Consider the following 20,251-nt stretch of genomic DNA (forward strand, 5'->3'; position numbering starts at 1 on the left):
CTAAAGCCTTAGTTCTTGAACGAATGGCTGGGTGACATAGTGTGTGGTGTGTACGGGGTGCAGCTTGGCATCGCTACCCCTGACGCCAACCTAGGGATGTATCTTACATTAATTTACAGCAGCAGCCCGACAAAGAACGCATTCCAACCAAGCACGACGCCACTGCACAGTGGCAGGAGCCAGTTGGGGCGTGCGTAGCCCTGTAGCTGGGCGGGTTTGCGCAGGCGTAGAGAGAGTTGGCGACGCGGAGAGAGCTCCAGCCCGCTCTTCCGGCGCCGGGCCTGAGCCGTTCCGGAATTCCGGGTGCATTTTCCTCGCACTCCTAATCCGCTGCTAGGCAACCGTCCGGCCAGGCTGCCTGCCTTGCGCCTGCGTCAGGCGTCTGTCTTCCGCCCCTTGCTGGCGCCATCATGCTGCTGCCTGTGTTCACCCTGAAACTGCGCCACAAAATCAGCCCCCGCATGGTGGCCATAGGGCGCTACGACGGGACTCACCCGTGCTTGGCGGCTGCCACCCAAGCGGGCAAGGTAACCGCTCCCACCCGAACTCCTGCCTCCTCCAGATCCCGCCCCTCACGCTGCCCCGCCCCCTGCCCTCATTGCCTGGCAACCGGTCGCTACTGTCCTTGGCCTCCATCATATCAGTATGGGGTTTCAGAAGAACAGCTTCGTAGTCGGAACCGTGACTTTTTTTTTTTTTTTAAATCGCCAGGTTCTCATTGTTGGACAGTACTGAGGACAGATCAGGAGCTTAGGGAAAAGAAGTCTCAAGAAGGAGAGTTTGTCCAGGATTAGCAATGATTGCTGACTCCAGATTCATGGTCAGGGCCTCTGCTTGTCTCCTGGAGTCTTTAACATTTGCCTCTTTACAGTGGGGGAAGGGGAACGGGGAGGGGACAACAAACCCAATGTTAAATGCAGATATAGTTTTGGTTATTGGTCACGTACATTCAGATCTTTCCCCCATAACCTAAGTATTCTTTAAATAATTATCATGAGCCACATACTGGGAGAGGTGTTTAGAATCACAGATTAAAAAAAGATCATTCAATATTCACTTTTACATATAACACTTTTTTTTCATGCTAGATGTTTTGGGGGATTCAGAGATAAAATGCGGTTGATCCTTTTAGGAAGCATGTAGAAAGACCATAGATAGACAAGACATATTAAGGCCCTGTGTATTGATGCATAAAATCCAAGGACTATATAGTGATTTCAAAAATACAACTTCTAACAGGTACAATGCCTTATATATTAATTCTCTCAGCATCATTGCTATAAGGCCACAAATACTAATGTAGCACAGGCATAGTGGAGTCTTGCTGTACTGATTTCTAATTTTATAACCTTCAGCCTTGAATAAATAACAGCATCAAGAGAATTATGGGAAGTAGTCGGTAATTGTTTGCAGCTGTTAATTTCTTTTTGCTATTCCCACTTTACTGATTAGAAACAGTTCAAAGAGGTTCAATTTAGTGTTTGAGATTACTCAACAGAAAGTTCTGGGAAGGAAGCTGTATGTGGTAGGTCACACCTGCAGTTCCAGTGCAAGAGACTGAGACAGGAGGATCGCAACCAGTTTGAGGTCAATTTGGGCTACAGATTGAAACCCAGTTTGGAAAAAAAATTAGTTGTGAAAGTGAAATTGAATGCATGTTGTTAGACTCTGCAGGGATGCCAATTGCACAATTACATTTGTGTAAAGAGTTTTCAAGACACTTCTATGTGTGTTGTATGTTACCTTATATGCTATTTCTAGGGTTACAAGCAAGAATAGAATGATTGATTTAAGTGGGTTATGATTTCAGAAACTGGTATAATGAAGTAAAGTGCTGGACATTGGTACGTGATGCTCTTAATTAAGGGGCACTAACAAGTCTGATGTGGTGCTACACACTTGCTATTTCATCTGTTCAAGAGATTGGGATCATAAGTTCAAAGCTAGCCTTGGCGACGTAGGAAGATCCTGTCTCAGAATTAAAGTTTTAGAAGAAAGGAGTTCTTTTTTTGTTGTTGTTGTTGTTTTTTTGTTTTGTTTTGTTTTTGTTTTTTGGCTTTTTGGCTTTTTGGCTTTGTTTTTTTCTGAGACAGGGTTTCTCTGTATAGCCCTGGCTGTCCTGGAACTCACTCTGTAGACCAGGCTGGCCTTAACTCAGAAATCCGCCTGCCTCTGTCTCCCAGGGAAAGGAGTTCTTTATCCAATGATTCCTCATTGGATAATGATAGCTTCTGCCAAGCCTGATGACCTGAGTTCTGTCCTAGGGACACATTGTGGAGAGAGAATTGACTCTTGTAAGTCGTCATTGTCAGGTGACCTCCACTTGTGTGCCATAGAGCCTAAACACACACATACATGCACATGCACACACATACACGCACACACAATAATGATATCAAAAAGGCTGATGATGTGACACAGTGGTAGAATTCTTGCCTAACATGCTCACCATCCCTTGGTTCAACCTCCTGAGCTGATCCCGCCCTAGCACTGACTAACATTCAAAAGAAATTCACATCCACATACGCATATGTGCATATACAAGTTCATGTTCATAGACAGGAGCACCGCAGCAATAAAGCAGGCTAAAGATATCCCATTGGTGTTACCTATTTTGAGGCCTAATCCTGTGCTGGACACTTCCTTAACTCTGCAGATATTGTGGTAAATGAAGTTTCGCCTCTGGAGCTACATTTGAGAGAGTATCACAGCGGTGGTTGGAGGCAGAGACTGGAGGATTATCAAAAGGTGGAGACCAACACCAAAACTAACGAAACAAACAAAAACACAGAGCAAACAAACAAACAAAATCCCCCAAACACATCGCAGCCATGCCTGACAAGCCCGGCCTGTGTTCTTAGCTACCCAGGAAGCAGAGGTGGGGCTGTGAGTTGAAGATTGATTGACTTGGGCTGTAGGGCAAGACCCCATCTCAAAAATCAAAAAGGTCTAGGGTTGTAGCTCACTGGCAGGGTGCTTGCTTCGCATGGTCAAGGCCCTGGGTTCAATCCTCAGTACTGCAACTAGGATAAAAGCAGAGCAGGACTCCCAAGTGAAGCTAGAGCCTGCTCTGCTCACTGGTGCGGCTTGTCCAGAAGCAGACTTTCATCATTACATTCAGACTGGGCCTCAGCCTCACAAGGATATTTTATTTATTGAAAAAATTTTGTAGTATATATTCTGACCATGCTTTTCCTCTACCCCCAGCTCCTCACAGATCCTCTCTACCTCCCCACCTAACCAATTCCATACTCTCTCACTCTTTTCTTAAAAAACAAACAAAAAGCCCAAACACATCCCCCCAAATATACAAGGGGAAAAAGCCTAAACAAAGTAGTATGAGAGAAAAACAATCAACAAAAATATTGATCAAAAAATTATTTTGTGTTGGCATCTATTCCTGGACATGGGTTCTACCCTGAGGTATGGTAGTAAGACTCTATTGAAGAAAACTACTTTTTTGTTGTTGTTGTTGTTGCAAGTGGGCATCAGTTGCAGAGATACCACCCCTTGGATAGGGGTGGAAGCCCATGTCTCCTTACCACTCTCGGCACTGAGACCCCCATCTGCCGTGAACGCTGCCACAGTCTGTGAGTTCATATACGCATCAGCCCTGTTGTGTCTGAAGAAATCGCAGTAGTACTTGATTTTCCCTTAGGCCCGTGACCTTGGGCTTTTGGCCACGTGAGTGGTGTCAAGCGTGGGTCCCGTTCCGTGGGATGGATCTTAAATTCAGTCAGAGGTGGGTTACTCCCACAGCGTCTGCCTCACGATTACACTGGCATATGTTTGCAGGCAGGTCCTCTTTGTAGATCTCAGGGTTTGAGGCTGGATTGGTGGTTCCCTTCCCCTCTGGTGTTGTGCAGAGGACTTCCCGTTATCATGAGTGCTAGTCAGTCGGGTAAAACTTCTCATGAGACACCAGCTCATCCTCAAGTTGGATGACATGTGTAAGTATTGTCTTCAACAGTACAAGCTGCTTTGTTTTGTTTGTTTTAAAAACATACTTTATGGATAGCAATACAGTTTACGTATGAAATAACACTATAATAGAATGGTCTGATATGGTCTGAAGAGCTCTAAATCGAACAATAAAAGGAAAATTTTCAAGTTACAATGGCAAAAAAACCCAACCAAAGAAAGACTTTTTCTAGCTGGGTCATTGTAAGAGCTGTATGCAATGACTGGTCACATCCTGGTCCTGCTGTACTGATGGCAGTGGGCTCAGAGCAAGTCTCACGGTGGCCTCAAAGGGTGAACACAGCAGAGTCTTTCAAATGTAAAAAAAATGGTTCTTGCTAATTCAGTACATAGAAAGTTGAATTCACAGATTGTCTCTCTGTCTCCCTCTCTCTGTCTCTCTGTCTCTGTCTCTCTCTTACACACACACACACACACACACACACACACACACACACACACACTTTAATGGAATTGAAACTAGGAGAAATATGCATATTCTGTTTCACAACTGTATCTTTTTACCTGTATTCTGCCCTTTCTTATAGCCTAATATCATTCTCTGTTGATCTTCTTTCTAAATTTTAGACTATACCCACTTATGTATATATGTATATGATATATATGTGTATATGTATATATACACACACACACACATAATAAGCTAGGATCCACATATGGGGGAGAACATACAGTCTTTTTTTAAAGTTTGGATACCTTGCTTAATGCTATTTTTGAAGTAATAGAAAGTGCTTTCTTGAAAGAAGAACACTGAATTTTCTCTTGGGGACGTTTTTTCTCCTACTGTAGAGCTGGGAATCAGTGTCTTTCTTAGCTAGGACAATGCCCTGTAATCCACAGCCATTCCTTTGGAAGCCATAGTCTGTTCGTAGGCCTCTCTAGAGACTCTTTCTTGGCACGTCTTGTTGCTTTTGGCAACTTCCATTCCAGACTCGGGGATACACGAGTTACTTCCCTTCCTGTTCTTCTCAGTGTCTTAATTTCTAGAAGACTTTAAGAATTCCTTTGTTCAGAGCTATTACAAAATGAAGTGTTGTGTGGTGACTCCTGCCATTCATGGTCTGGCCATCCAGGCTACTTGTTTCAGATCTGTCACTTGCAACCAGGCAGGACTTAACCCCTTCTGAGCGTAAGTCCGATCAAGTTTAGTGTTTATAAGAGCTTGTAAATTATCACATAGGTAAGAACATTAAACAATATTCACTTGCTGTGCACATTTTCTTCATGTTTTCTGGTTAGTTCTTTTGAAGATTATTTTATTTTTTTAAGATTGATTTAGTATGTAGACAGTGTTTTGCCTGCATGCTACCAGAAGAGGGCACCAGATCTCCTTCTAGATGATTATGAGCCACCATATGGTCGACCATGGGGTTGAACTCAGGGCCTCTGGAAGAGCAATCAGTACTCTTTAACTTCTGAACCATCTCTCCAGCACCCTCGAAGATTATAAATGAATTTGTGTGTGTGACTGCGTGCACAGAGCCATAGTGTGTGTTTGGAGGTCAGAGGAAGTCAGTTCTCTGCGAGAGTCAGTCCTCTCCTACCACTCAGCTCCTTGGGATCAAATGCAGGCTTCCTGGCAAGCTCTCTTACTGCTTAGCTATCTTGCTGGCCCCACTTTTTTCTACATTATTATTTTTCTTAAACTAATTTGTGTAAGTTATAATTTAAAATCTATATAGTATTTGTCTTAAGGGAATGAAATATTTAAAATGAGGACCCAGGGATTTCCAGTTTAGTGTTTCTCATTCCTTCTTCTGTCGTGATTATCCCTTAAAGTTTTTTGTTTTGTTTTAAGATAATACAAACACTGGGCATAGTTGTGAACACCTTTAATCCCAGCACTTGGGAGGCAGAGGTAGACTGATCTCTGAGTTCGAGGCCAGTCTAGTTCACATGCGTCCCAAGACAGCCAGGGTTACACAGGGAGACCCTGTCTCAAGATAATAAGCATTTTCTCACTGAGGAAGCTAGAGAGGTAACTCAGGGGTTAATACTTTCACTGCTTTTGCAGAAAACTGAAGTTTGGTTTCAGTGCGACATCATCATCCCATAACCACCTGTGACTCTAGGGGACCCATGCCTTCTTTTGGCTGCTGTGGGTACACACACACACACACACACACACACACACACACACACGTCCATACAGGCACAGAAGCACACACATTAGCAAAAGTAAATTCTTTTTTCTTAAGATTTATTTATTTGTTATATATAAGTATACTGTAGCTGTCTTCAGACACCAGAAGAGGGTGTCAGATCTCATCACAGATGGTTGTGAGCCACCATGTGGTTTCTGGGATTTGAACTCAGGACCTTTGGAAGAACAGTCAGTGCTCTTTACTGCTGAGCCATCTCTCCAGCCCAGAAAAAGTCAGATCTTAAGAACCAAGTTTCTCCAGTGCTATACATACTCCTTAGTATGTATACAGATCATTCTGATATTTAAGACACCCCACCATACCCCAGTTCCCTCTCTTGGGAGCAATGCCACGGCACCTGGGAAGCTGTTTACTGATTTAACTCCATTTCCCTAGGCAAACTCAGGGAAGTGGAGTGCTGTGAAGTCACTCAGATGGCGGTGTTTATGATGCTCACAGGTACTGACAAGTAATTCTTGGTCTTCCTAGTGGAGACTAAAACAATGTTCAAGAATTTGACTTATGTGACACATTTTAAGCTTGTAAAACACATTAAACTCACAGAGCATTTTAAGGATTGGGAAGGGAATTTATTTGGGGCTGGAGTAGAAGACACTGCAGGAAGTGCTTATTCTGGTTCCTGAGATCATGTGCTGTATAGCATCAGCACTGAGGCTCGGAGCAGCTCCCTGTGCTTAACACTAGGACCAGGTCCATGTGCTTGCCTGGTGCTGGTGGAGAGCGTGTGTGCCGTCCCCATAAGCAGAGTTAGAGTTTGCTCCGCACTTCCGCTGCAGGGCTAAGAACCATTGGACTTCCATAATCCACAAGGGTTAAAGTGGACTAACGGAGAACTGTGTATGCGTGTCTTTTCTTAGTTTTTGGTTTTGTTTATTTGTTTGAGACAGGGTCTCTCTGTGAGTTCTGGCTGTCTGGGAACTCACTTATATGACGGAGCAGGCTGGCCTCGAACTCACAGAGATCTAACTGCCTCTGCCTCTCAAGTGCTGGGATCAACGGTGTGTGCCACCAGGTCTAGCATTGCATGATTATCTTAAGCTTTATAGATTAAGGTGATTTCTTGTAATTGTTAATATCTTTTAACCATTTTTTTAATTTTTTAAAAATGTAAAAAGTAAGATTTGGCATTTTTGGATGTTTTAGGGAATCTAATTGTTTTGTTTTTCAGGTTTTTATTCATAATCCTCACACGCGGAGCCAGCATTTCAGTACATCCAGAGTGTTCCAGAGCCCTCTGGAGTCTGATGTCTCTCTGCTCAACATTAACCAGACGGTCAGCTGCCTGGGTGCGGGAGTCTTGAACCCTGAGCTTGGCTATGATACGCTTTTAGTGGGGACGCAGACCAGTCTCTTGGCTTACGACATCTACAATAATTCAGATTTGTTCTACAGAGAGGCAAGTATCCCCTCCGTTAGCCTTTGAGGCCTCATTGATCATTGATGTCCACGACCTTGTTTTTTGCTTGTTTGTTTTTGTCAGACACAAAGGGGTTTGGTTTTGTTTTGTTTTGTTTTTGGTGGTGACAGTGTTAGGGGTTGAACTCAGAGCCTTGGGTGTGCATGCAAACAAGTGTTCTATACCTGAGCTGCTCCAGCCCTGGTTGCTGTGTTTGAAGATGTTTGTTGGCGTGTCTTCTTTTTGGTTGTTGCAGCAGGCAAGCAGTGGGCAACTGAGCCTCGCTTGTTAGGGCGTCTGTCTACTTGTGGGGTTTTGGTTGTTAAACATTTGGTGACAGCATGTGTATCTGTGACACTATCTGTCCAGATCTTTTAGGAATGCAGTGAACATTTTCTCTGTGGCCTTGCATTAAGCTCCAGAGCTTGGTGGAGGTCCTTACTGTAGCCTGAGGTCTACAAGCTGCAGTGGGCTCTCTGCCTGAGCTCTCTACTACAGGAAACATAGGGAAGAAATGGTTTTAAATCACCTATAGACAAAGAGTATTTGAATTTATTCACAAAGATTGTGTGTGTGTGTGTGTGTTTGTGTGTGTGTGTGTGTGTATGAGTGTGCATGTGTGTCTGTGTGTGTGGATGTGAATGTGTGGAGTGTGTGTCCAAATTAGGTCTCACTGTGTTGCCCAGGCTGCCTTTGAGTTTGTGACCCTCCTTTTTCAGTCTCCTGAGTGCTGGGATTTTTTTTTGAAAATTTTCTACATTTATACAGTGTACCTTGATCCTATCTTCCCTTCTCCTCCCTCCCCCCCATCTCCATGACACATATCCCTTCCAACTTTATATATTTATTTTATTTTATTTTTTGATCCTCTTTTTAAATGACACTCAGAGTCCAATTAATGCTTTGAATATGCGCATTGGTGTGGAGCCTTCCACTGGGGAACGGCAACCCGCCAGTGGCCACACCCCAGAGAAAAGTGTCTCTTCCTCTCCCAGCTGCTAACACCTGCCAATAGATTCTCATCTAGGGAAAACAAATTTTCTTACAAAATGGAATCATGGTATATGATACCCCCCCACCTCATATTAACAGTATAATTCAAACTTTATATAGTTCACCTAAAATGTCCCATTAATTACTTTGGAACTTTGCAGAGTTTTTGGAACATTCATTACAATTAGTTTTTTTTTTTTAAAAAGATCTATTTATTTATTATATGTGAGTGCGCTGTAGCTGTCTTCAGACACACCAGAAGATGGTGCCAGATCTCTTTACGGATGGTTGTGAGCCACCATGTGGTTGCTGGGATTTGAATTCAGGACCTTGGGAAGAACAGTCTGCTCTTAACCTCTGAGCCATCTCTCCAGCCCCCTACAGTTAGTTTTAAACATTTTTATCACTTCCAGAAGAAACTCCATTCCCCAAAACAGGCATCTCCATTTCCCTGATAGCTTCTGGCTTTAAGCAGCCTTCATGAATATGGAGCTGTGTGTGTGTTTTGTGATTGGCATGTTTCCCAGGCTAGCCCATCCTATAGCATGTGTTGGTGTCTCTTCATTCCCTTTTATGGCAGATAATGTGCTGTTATATGTATATGCCAGGCTTTATTTATTTCATGAGTTAACGGACAGTCTACTCCCTGGCTATTTTGGATGACTTTATCAGTCAGGAATATGTATTGTAAGCTTGTAACTCTAGCACTCAGAAGCTGAGTGAGGAGGACTGTGAGTTTGAAGCTAGGCTGGACTACATAGTAAGGTTAAGGCCAGTCTGGACTACAAAGCAAGATGCTGTCACAATAAGAAAAAATCCAAAAGTACTTGTCTGCCTGCACTCATGCAGACAAACACACAAACAAAACACATGAATTTTGGGGGCTAGAGAGATGGCTCAGCAGTTCAGAGCACAGTCTGCTCTTCCAGAGGTCCTGAGTTCAATTCCCAGCAACCACATGGTGGCTCACAACCATCTGCAATGGGATCCAATGCCCTCTTCTGGTGTGTCTGAAGACAGCTACAGTGTGCTCATATAAATAACATAAATAAATAATTCTTAAAAAACATACACATGAGTTTTAAAAATTAAAGGCTAGATCCTAGAGAGTCTTGTAGAAGAGTTAGGATAGAAATGAGCAAGTCAGAGGGGTCAAGGACACCATGGGAGGTCCCACTAAGCTGGGACCATGAGGGCTCGCAGAGCCTGGGCCAGCAACCAGGGAACATGCAGGAGCTGGACCTCGACCCCTCTACACATTTGTAACCAATGTATGGTTGGGTCTTCCTGGAGTTCCCTAATAAGTGGAGTGGGGGCTGTCTCTGTTCTCTGCTGTTGGATCCCCTACCCCTACCTGGATTGCCTCAGTGGGAGAGGATGTGCCTAGTTCTTCTGGGGTGAGATGCCCCAGGGTGGGGTGGTACCCAAGGGGGAGGTGGATGTGGGGGAAGGGATCTGTGAGGTTGGGTCTGGGACGAGAGGAGAGGAGAGGGCTGTGATCTGGATGTAAAGTAAAAAAAGCAAGAAAGCAAGCAAGAAAGAAAGAAAAAGAAAAAAATTAAAAGCCAGAAATATAATTGAGGCGTCAAAGGCCTTTTTCCCCTTACTCTTCCTTCTTCTGCTCTCCTCCTCCTTTTCTTTTTTCCTCTTGTTTGTTTTGAGGTAAGAGTCTTGCTAACTTACCCAGGCTGGCCTTGAGCTCACAAAGCATGCTGGCTAGTTTTGTGTCAACCTGACACGAGCTAGGGTTTTCTGGAAAGGGGGATGTTGAGTAAGAAGATGCTTCTATCAGATTGGCCTGTAGGCAAGTCCGTGGGGCATTTTCTTGATTGATCACTGATGTGGAAGGCCCAGCCCACCGTGGGTGGTGCCACCTCTGGGCAGGTGGTCCTGGCTGCCCGGGGAAGCAGGGTAAGCAAGCCGTGGGGAGTCCGCCAGGCAGCACCCCTCCATGTTCTGCACCCAGGTTCCTGCCTTGGCTTCTGCCAATGATGGACTGTAACCTGTAAGTCAAATACGCTCCCACACAGCCCAGTGGACCTCAGGTTTGCAAGCTCTCCCCCACCAGGATAGATGAATTTTTGATAGTTATTGTTAAGTCTAGGGGACACCTGGTTTTCTACCTTCCTCTTTAGCACCTCACCAGCCACGGCTACTTTTTAAGCACTGCTTAAAGTGGTTATGAGAAGGGGGAAATGATTTGCCCTCAATGTTGGCATTTTGTTGGCTATTGATGCTCCCTTTCTACTGAATTTCTTATTTACTGTTTTCTTATTTATCATTTATTAGTAGAAAGCTGTTTGATTGTTTTGTTCCACTCACTTTTTTAGTTCACTATTACCTTCTATGTATGTTTGTTTTTTATTTGTTTGTTTGTTTGCTTGGTTGTTGCTCTTTTTGAGAGGGTCTGCCTGTGTTTGCTGATCTCAAACTCCCAGGCTCAGGTAATCCTCCTGCCTCAGCCCTGTGTTTAGCTGAAACTACAAGTGCAAACCTGGCTATTTATTGTTTACCATTTAACTTTATATTTTGATTCGCTGGTCCTTTGGCAATTTCAATTTCTTATGTGGGCCGTCTTTATTATATATATGTGCACACACATATAATACTTCTTTAGATTATTTTAGGTTAGCATACAGTGTATTATTGTGTTTCATCCTTCACATGAATGTTTTCCTTCCCATCATGCCCTCCAGCTGCTCCCCTAGTTTTCTCAGTTCCCTTCTCTCTTCTTTTCACATGCAATCTAGTAGCCTTTCTATTTCCTATCTATTTCTTTCTTTCTAACCAATCCTTTCTTTATATTTATGTATATTTATATATGTAACTAATGATATAGTTTCCTCCATATATATTTAATTTTCCATACTTAACAGTATATTGGATGTGGTAGTACAAAAAGATTTCTATCTAAAAGGGTTAAAATAAATCTTAGAATTTGGGTGTTTAAAAGTGCATGCCTTGGTCATTGGGAGACTCCACCCCTTCAGGAGTCAGAAGGCCTTGAGAGCCCTGGATTATCAACACCACGCGAGCGGAAGCAGCTGAGTGTGAGAGCCGGACTCTGTGTGTGCCTGGATCTGGACTTGTTCTTGTCTGGGTCACAGCGTGACCTCCAGAGAATCCTAGCTGCCCTCTTAGGAGACAGGGCAGAGCCAGTTGAGTGTCTGGAGGAAGCACTGATTACCTCACCCCCTAAGTGTGCCTGCACATCCCTGAGTCCTATCTTTTTCTTCTTAGGTCGCAGATGGGGCAAATGCCATTGTGCTGGGGACCCTGGGAGACATCGCCCCGCCTCTTGCGATCATTGGTGGAAACTGTGCTCTTCAGGGTTTTGATCATGAAGGAAATGATCTCTTTTGGACGGTATGAAGAAGTAAACATTTGGTATTCAAAGCATTTCTACTTTTGATATTATTTAGCTGTTTTTAAAAGTACTGATTGCATTGAATAATAACTAAAAACAGACAAACGAACAACCCTGAATGGACTAATAGACCTGAGGAGATGGCTCCACTGCTAGAGTATTTTTCAAAGCACCAAGAGTTTAATCTTTAGAACATACAGACATGTCGAGCCTGGTACCTAAGTTTGTAATCACAGCACTGGGGAAGAGGAGACAGGGTTATTCCTGGGTTATTCCATTCTAGCCCAGTTAGGAGCTTCAGGACACTGGGAGAGCCTGTCTCAAATGAAGTGGACAGAGCACCCAAGGGTGCCACCTGAGGCTGCTCTTGTCTTCCTAGGCATCTGAATACACACACATGTGCACCCATACCCGCACAGAATATAATAGGGTATGCACACCTGTATACGTATACACAAATAATTTTAAAAAACAGGACAATGTATTAACGATATGGGTAATATTGGGAACTCACTGGTACTTTATGTAAGCCTGCCCTTTTTGAGGCTAATATGTTTGGGTTAAATGAAAAAGGATCACTTATTAATGGCTTTCTGTTTTATGTTCAGGTTACTGGAGACAATGTTCATTCCTTGGCTCTGTGTGACTTTGATGGTGATGGGAAGACAGAGGTGTGTGGCAAAGCTGAAGAAGTTCCTTTTGACAGTGACGTTAGCTTCTCGCGGCTGATTTAGATCTGAGCTCACTGGTCCTTGTCTCCGTTTCCCCTCTCCCCTCTCTTCTCTCCTTGTTCATCTCTCCCCATCCACCTCCTCTTCCTCCTCTACTCACTGTGAGTGTCTCTGAGACATTGGAGGAGGAGAAGGCAAAGGCTGGCGAGACCTCAGTTCCATTCATACTCTTATAAACCACTTCCAATGCTTTGGAACATTATACCATTTTCAATTTGTGCTGATAAGATGATTTCATTTGAAATTATTCTGATGATTATAGCTGTCTATTAATTTAAGAAATTACCCTAGAAATCAGATCCTTGAGAGGTTGGCATATATTCCATGTCGCCTGGGCCCCGACTTAGCCTTCTTTCCACGGACACTGGGCTTGGGCTCTGAGAGACAGGGTTTTGTGAATGCGCAATGTTAGAAATATGGCCAACTATGTTTGTGTCTTTCCACAACTCCTGAATCTATTAAATAACAGTAATTGTACAGGGTGCCAAGGGTTTTGTAGGCAGCAGTTTTCAGGTGATCCTGCTTTCCTTGTAGCCTTGGCTGAGGCAAATGGACTTCTTTTAGTCCAGTGTACTTATTGGTATTACCCTTAGATCACGTATTGGACAGTACAGAGTAACTGTATGTGTATAGTGCTGTACAATATGTAGACTCACATAACTGTGTATGTAGAGATATAGGTTACAGTGTGGCTACAGAGGGTTAAAGGCCTGAGAGGCAGGGAAGCTAACAGCTTCCAATAGTCTCAGTCAGTCCCTGTCTGCTGGGGGCTGAGGTCTGATGTAGATGCTTCTGCAGCCGCTGCTCCCACTGTGCTGCTGGCTTGCCTGTTGGCAGAGTCAGGCTGTAGAGTCAGGGTGCAGCAGCAGTGGAAGCTGTAGGTCAGGACCAGGGCTTTGTGGATGGATGGGCCAATGGCAGTTGGAGTAGATCACATCGATATCGGGATGTAATTAAGCTAAAGACCCTCAAACAGGAGAGTGACAGTTCAGAGGGCCACCACCATGCACCATCACAGTGCTAAGGGCCCACCTCTTTGTGGGGTCCAGGCGAGGGAGCCGCACCCTTTCTCCAGTTTACGAGGTCCAGTAAGCTCTCTGCCTGGCTTTCCTGATATCATTGTGATGCATCATGCGTTCCCACAGTCCTGCTTTACCTCAGGAAAATGGCAGCATTTCACTTCTAGAAAGAAGTCATTTATCAGTCTGTGATACATGGGTGGGGCGCTCCTGGGCAGACAGCACATTCATGTGTCACCGAGGTGCACAGTCTTTGAGGGCTTCTGTCACTCAGGGAAGGAGCTTGTCCTACCCTGTACTGCATAGAGCCACTTTTTCTCTCGTGACCAAATCACTTACAACCCCCTTGAGCCCTGGGTTTCTCGAGGACCGGAACTAGTGGGTGACAAGTAGGGCAGCAGAGTAGCAAATAGCAAAGGAATGTTTTCTTTTTCTTGTTTCCATTCATGAAACTCTGCTGTGTTTACACATTAAACTCTGACACTATGATCTCTCCTCCTTTTTCAGCTACTTGTTGGATCTGAAGATTTTGACATTCGGGTTTTTAAAGAAGATGAGATTGTGGCAGAAATGACAGAGACAGAGGTAGGACATGCTCCAGCAGAGTGGTGACTTTGGAGTAGGCGGGACAGCATTGCCCTCAGAGGCCTTAATTCTGCCACTTAGTTTCAGAAGGGCTTTTAAATACAGTTGTGGCAACGAGGTACTTGACTTTTCCCCGGGAATCTATCTCTGTCCACCCAAGATTGAGAGGGCAGTGGCAGGCCCAGGACACCATGACACTCAGATCTGTACTGATTCCGAGATAGCAATGGCCACGCTGTGCCTGGAGGACTGAGTTCCTCAGTACAGATGTGGTTTTGCAAGGTTACATGTGAAGTTGAGTCTTACTGAATAACTATTTCCTGGGTTGTTTTTTGCAGATAGTCACCTCTCTGTGTCCCATGTACGGCAGTCGGTTTGGTTACGCCCTTTCCAATGGCACAGTAGGAGTTTATGACAAAACATCCCGGTACTGGCGAATTAAAGTGAGTAGAGCTCCGCCTCCCCTGTTTGGGTGGGGTGTACTTCTCACATGGAGAGACTCCTTTACTGATGTCCGGGGCGGGGTGTACTTCTCACATGGAGAGACTCCTTTACTGATGTCCGGGGCGGGGTGTACTTCTCACATGGAGAGACTCCTTTACTGATTATTGGAATTCTCTTTCAGTCCAAAAACCATGCCATGAGCATTCATGCTTTTGACATTAATTCAGATGGAGTGTGTGAACTGATAACCGGGTGGTCTAATGGGAAGGTAAGTTTGCCTTAGGAAACATCTGTGTAACATCTGGTTTGGCTGCACTACTTGTATATAAACTGGGGTCAGTCTTTCCTCATTATCTCCTCCTGCTCTAAGGTGGATGTCTCCCTCTGCCTTGTAAGTAACACTTGGGAGAAAATCTCCAGAGTCTTCCTCAGTCTCCTCTTTAAAGGCATCAGAATCCATCCATCAGATTGACTGTTGTTGTAGACCAGTAAGAAAATTAATCCAATAATAGGCCGTGTGAATAGCTCTTTTGTAGTTAACAGGAAGCATCACGTTAGGTAGGTTATCCATTTCCCACCTGTAACTCTGAAGTAAAATCCTCTTGCTTTCTTTTCTCTTTAAGTTTCAAGTCAGAATCTCTTAGTGTTTTGGCAAGTCAGGGTTGTCTTGTTAGCTTCTGATCTCCATGGACACCATCTGTAGTGACTTCCCTCTCTGTCAGTGTCAGCCTGCCTGGGAGATCGGCTAATTCCTGCCTTTTCTTCTGCTCTCTCCTTTACCTTTGGCCAGCACCTCTGCCTTTCTTTGATGCCGTTTCAAAAGCACATGCTAAAATGTTGTTAGGTTGCCTCTGACTTGTGTGTTTGGTTTGGGCCTTGCCATGGATATTACGTGTTGTGAGAGAGGAATATGTCATCATTACTTATTAAGAAGTTCAAAGTTCATTCACTGACTATATATGTTCAGTCAGGCTGTCGTAACAAGTTACACGGTCTGGGTACTTGTAAGCAATGGGGGTTTATTTCCCATTGGTCTGGGGCTGGGGCCTCTGACATCAGGTGCCGTGGATTTGGTGTCAGGAAGGCGGTTTCCTCACTGGTGGCTGTCTGCTCACTGTCCCCTCACACAGCAGGAGGGCCACGCATCTCCCAGGGTGGGGAGTGTTTTGAAAAAGATTATTTATTTTTCTGTTTTGAGGTATGGTCCTGCTAGTGGCTTAGGAAACTGTACAACCCACACTTCCTTCAAAGCTTCTAGGATCCTAGGTGTGCACCCCACTCCCCCCACCCCCCTAACGTGCTTTGGGGACATCTTATATGAGCACTGCTCCCACGCATGTGTGCCTTCCACGGTCCTATGCTTGTGGTAGAGTCACAATGTACACTTTCAGATCTTAGCAGACTACACACTATTGGGGAGCAGAAATTATTATGGTTGAGTCAAGAATTTGGAGTTTCTACCAAGAGCCAGGCATGGTAGTATATGCTTATAAATTTCCTGCATTTAAAAGGTAGAGGAAGGAAGATGTTGAATTCAAGACCAGCCGGGGCTACAGAGTGAGACTGTCTCATAAAATAAGAAAAGACACCTTCAGATGACTGGATCTATAGTTTTACAGTAAACTTTTTCATACTGGGGATTTTTTTATTACCTAATCCGTTCAAAAACTTAGAGACATTAAGAAAGTTATGCAGGCCGGGCGGTGGTGGCACATGCCTGTAATCCCAGCACTCTGGGAGGCAGAGGCAGGCAGATTTCTGAGTTCGAGGCCAGCCTGGTCTACAGAGTAAGTTCCTGGACAGCCAAGGCTACACAGAGAAACCCTGTCTCGAACAAACCAAATCCAAAAAAAAAAAAAAAAAGAAAGAAAGAAAGTTATGCAGTTCTCCGTATTTAACTGAAACAGCAAAGAAAAGGAAAATGCACACACTTGACTGTGCATGTCAACGGAGAGTTACTAAATAATTGCTCCTAGCTGTGTCGAAGTCTGCTACTCGCTGAGTTGGGGGGCCATCCCCTCCTCCCTTATTGGATAAGCCAAAGTGTAGAGTGTTCACAGAAATAAATTTACAGTCCTGCTTGGTTAGTGAAGGAACAGTCTTGTTTACCAGACGCTGTGGAAGCTCAGTATGGAGCTGTGTCATGGGTCGCCCTGTGAAGAAATAGCTTGGCCTGAGTCCCAGGGTAGGGTCAGTGTTTGATAGCTCTGGTAAAGCCCAGACATTCAGTCTCCATAGGCTCTGGTAGTCATAATCTTCAGGTGGATGTGATGTTGTCATAAATAACATGGTTGAATGGTTGAGCGGGATGTGCCCCAGAGAGGGCTGGGCTGGGACCTGTGTGTTTGGACTGAAAAGATAAAGATAGTGACTCTCTTTGCCTCCTGGATAGACTTTCTGTAGGGGGCCTTTGGGTAGCACCTGTGTCCTTGCTTGCACCATTCAAGGGTTTGTCTTTCAGTGCTGTCCCTGAGATGTCTTTGTAAGTGATCAGCCACCTGTTAATGGAAGAGCCGGAAGACGTCCAAGTAGTTTTATGAGGAGACGATAAGGTTACTAGGAAAGGCTGTATAGTTGCTGTGCATGGTGACACACACTTTTAATCCCTGCACTGGAAGGCTGAGAGGCAGGAAGGTCTTTGTGAGCTCACTGGCAGCCTGATCTACTTAGAGAGTTCTAGGATAGCCAGGGCCACAGTAAAACTGTCTCAAAAGTAAAAGAAAGAAAAAGTTACTATATGGTAGAAGATTTGTATAATTGTTTAAATGTTAGGTAAATATACTTTACACGTGTATAAGTCATAATCATAATGTTTCAAAGAAAGTACACATATTTACTTATGGGGAGTGGCAAGTGTGCCATGGTGCACGTGTGGCGATCAGGGCGCAGCTTGAAGGAGTCAGCTCACTCCTACCATGTGGGTCCTGCGGCTCAGCTCAGCAGACCTAGTGCCTCCTACTGAGCCATTTTGCCAGTCCATAAAGATGTAATTTATATACAAACCTTTTGTTTTGAGACAGAGCCTTATTATATAGCCAAGGCTTGCTTCAAACTCACTGTGTGGTCTTAGCTGGCCTTGAACTTGAAGGCAGACCTCCAGCCTCAGCTTCTTGATTGTCGGAGTTAGACACACACCCAGCGCCTAGAGCTGATGTCTATTGTATAGTTGTGTGTGCGTGTTTAAACTACTTTATGGTGCTAACACTATCAGGACTCCATTCTCGCTGTGAGGTGTGGGTACTGTGTTTACTCTTGTTCTGGTTATTGGTCTCCATATGAAACCATGAACAGAGAGTTAACAGATTTGCATAAGATCGCCCAGTGGTGTGTGCAGGGTACACTCTGGGCCTTGGCCTTGGGGCACAGTCCTTTGATCATGTGCTGTGTGTGCTTTATGACTATCTCTCAGCAGACCTAGTTTTTCACAAGGGACACTGTGGGAGAACAATATCTATTGAAAAGGAGGGAAGGACATCTATTTTAAGGACCTCTATATCCCTGTGGCCCCACAGCCACAGGATTCATGGTGTACTCTTACGAAGAAACTGATAGTACGTGTGCTTGCATGTGTGCATTTATTCTTCTATGCATGCATGTGTCTGAATGACATGGCCTCATGTAGTCCAGGCTGGCTTCAAACATATGTAGCTGAGGATGACCCTGTACCAATCCCCCCAAGTGCTAGGATTATGGGTGTTTGTTACCACACCTGGCTGGACTAAGTTGCTTTTTTGTTTTTGAATCAGGGTCTATGTAGCCCTTGCTGTCCTGGAACTCTTTATGTAGGCCAGGGTAGCCTCAACTCAGAGAGATCCTCCTGCCTCTGGAGTGCTGAGATAAAGGATGTACCATGTCACCTGGCTTTGGACTAATAAATTTTAAAAATTTGTTTATGTGCATTAGTTTTGCCTGCATGTATTGTATGTCTGTGGTTGGGTGTCCGCTGGAGCTGGAGCTTCAGGCAGGTGTGAGCTTCCACATGGGCGCTGGGGACTGAACCAGTCCTAACTGATGAGCCATCCCTCCAGCCCCAGGCACTAAGTAACTTTTAAAGCTAATATTAAAGTTTTTGTCGCTGTTGTTTTTAAACTGCGGTGACTTTCATGTTCCGGTTTCATTTTCAGGTTGATGCTCGCAGTGACCGGACTGGAGAGGTCATATTTAAAGACAACTTCTCCTCTGCTGTTGCTGGTGTGGTAGAGGGCGATTACCGGATGGATGGCCACGTACAGTTAATCTGCTGCTCAGTGGATGGGGAAAGTAAATTGGGCTAAGAAAAGTCCTTGAAAAGTCAAAATTTCAGTTTGATCAGGTTGAAAATGCCTGAAAATGAATTCTGTAGTATTTTATTAAGCTTTTCTAACGAATCCACTTTAGTCAAGAAGATGAGGATATAGAATTTTGGTTTATCCGGGCAGGTCATCATTGATGGTCTGAAGTAGAAGTTGCTAGCTCTGCTAAGGGTCTTGTCCTCTGTTCAGTCCGAGGCTACCTGCCAGGCACAGCCGAGATGAAGGGGAACCTCCTGGACACAAGTGTGGAGCAGGACCTGATCCGAGAGCTGAGTCAGAAAAAGCAGAACCTGTTGCTAGAACTTCGCAACTATGAGGAGAACACCAAGGTGGGCTCTTGTTCTAGAGTCTAAAGTGTTGGGGCCAGGATGCTCGGCAAGTGTGGCTGGGGCTGGGCCTTCCGACCACCTGCAGAAATCCAGATTCCTTCTGCTTTTTGGGCACTGCTAGAATGAAGAGCCATCAAAGTTGGGCGTGGTGGGTGGTGGTAATAGCCAATGTCACCCCTGTACTCAGGGGCTATGAGGAGGCTCCTGAGTTCTGGCCCACATTACATAGCCAGACCTTATCTCAGAAAAAGGAGAGAGAAGTGCTGGAGAGATGGCCTAGCAGTTAGGAGTGTATACTGAGCTTGCAGAGGACACACATTTGGGTCCTGGCACCCACCGGCGGTTCACAGTGGCCTGTGACCTTAGGAGATTCTATATCCTCCCGGGACTCACCAGGCAGGCATCTCGCACACACATGCACAACCTTCCACTGCCCCATACATACTCACCTAATTAAAAATAAAGATGTTTTAAAAAGGAGAGAGAGAGATGAGAAAGAGAAATAGACAGACGACAGACAGAAGGTCAGATAGACACAAGCATTTGTAAGTGGTATGAAGAGGTATGGAGGATCAAAGATGGAGACAGAAGTGGGAGTTGCTCACAGGACTAGATACAACAGGGGAGCACTGACAAGGTGCATGGGATTCAGAGGAGTTGTAAAGATCAGATTAGTAAGGGGGCGGGCAGCCTGTCCTTCCTGAGGCTGTCTAGCCATGTTATTAACTTGGACTTAGTTTACCGCGTGGCTAAGCTGAAGTTAGGAGCTGTCTTACAGGCAGAACTGAGCAGCCCCCTGAACGAGGCCGATGGGCAGAAAGGCATAATCCCAGCCAATACCAAGCTCCACACAGCCCTCTCCGTCAATCTGGGGAGTGATATCCAAGATGCGCATGCGGAATTATGCATTTCCACTTCTAATGGTAAGACACCAGGCACAGCAGGTACT

At 44.7% G+C, this 20,251-nt stretch overlaps 1 protein-coding gene across 1 annotated transcript in view; it reads left to right on the forward strand.

The window, feature by feature from the left end:
- Positions 1-280: 280 nt before the first annotated feature.
- Bbs2 (Bardet-Biedl syndrome 2) overlaps positions 281-20,251 on the forward strand; it is a 34,097-nt gene continuing 14,126 nt past the window's right edge. Inside the window, exons 1-10 of the mRNA XM_052167110.1 lie at positions 281-527; positions 7,315-7,542; positions 11,776-11,901; positions 12,511-12,573; positions 14,160-14,237; positions 14,576-14,680; positions 14,863-14,949; positions 18,806-18,941; positions 19,163-19,302; positions 20,081-20,225. Of these exons, the coding sequence (XP_052023070.1) occupies positions 411-527; positions 7,315-7,542; positions 11,776-11,901; positions 12,511-12,573; positions 14,160-14,237; positions 14,576-14,680; positions 14,863-14,949; positions 18,806-18,941; positions 19,163-19,302; positions 20,081-20,225 (1,225 nt within the window). The 5' untranslated portion in view covers positions 281-410. The remainder of the gene's footprint in view (positions 528-7,314; positions 7,543-11,775; positions 11,902-12,510; positions 12,574-14,159; positions 14,238-14,575; positions 14,681-14,862; positions 14,950-18,805; positions 18,942-19,162; positions 19,303-20,080; positions 20,226-20,251) is intronic.

This window comes from Apodemus sylvaticus, chromosome 21, assembly GCF_947179515.1.
Source record: "Apodemus sylvaticus chromosome 21, mApoSyl1.1, whole genome shotgun sequence".
Taxonomy (NCBI): Eukaryota; Metazoa; Chordata; class Mammalia; order Rodentia; family Muridae; genus Apodemus; species Apodemus sylvaticus.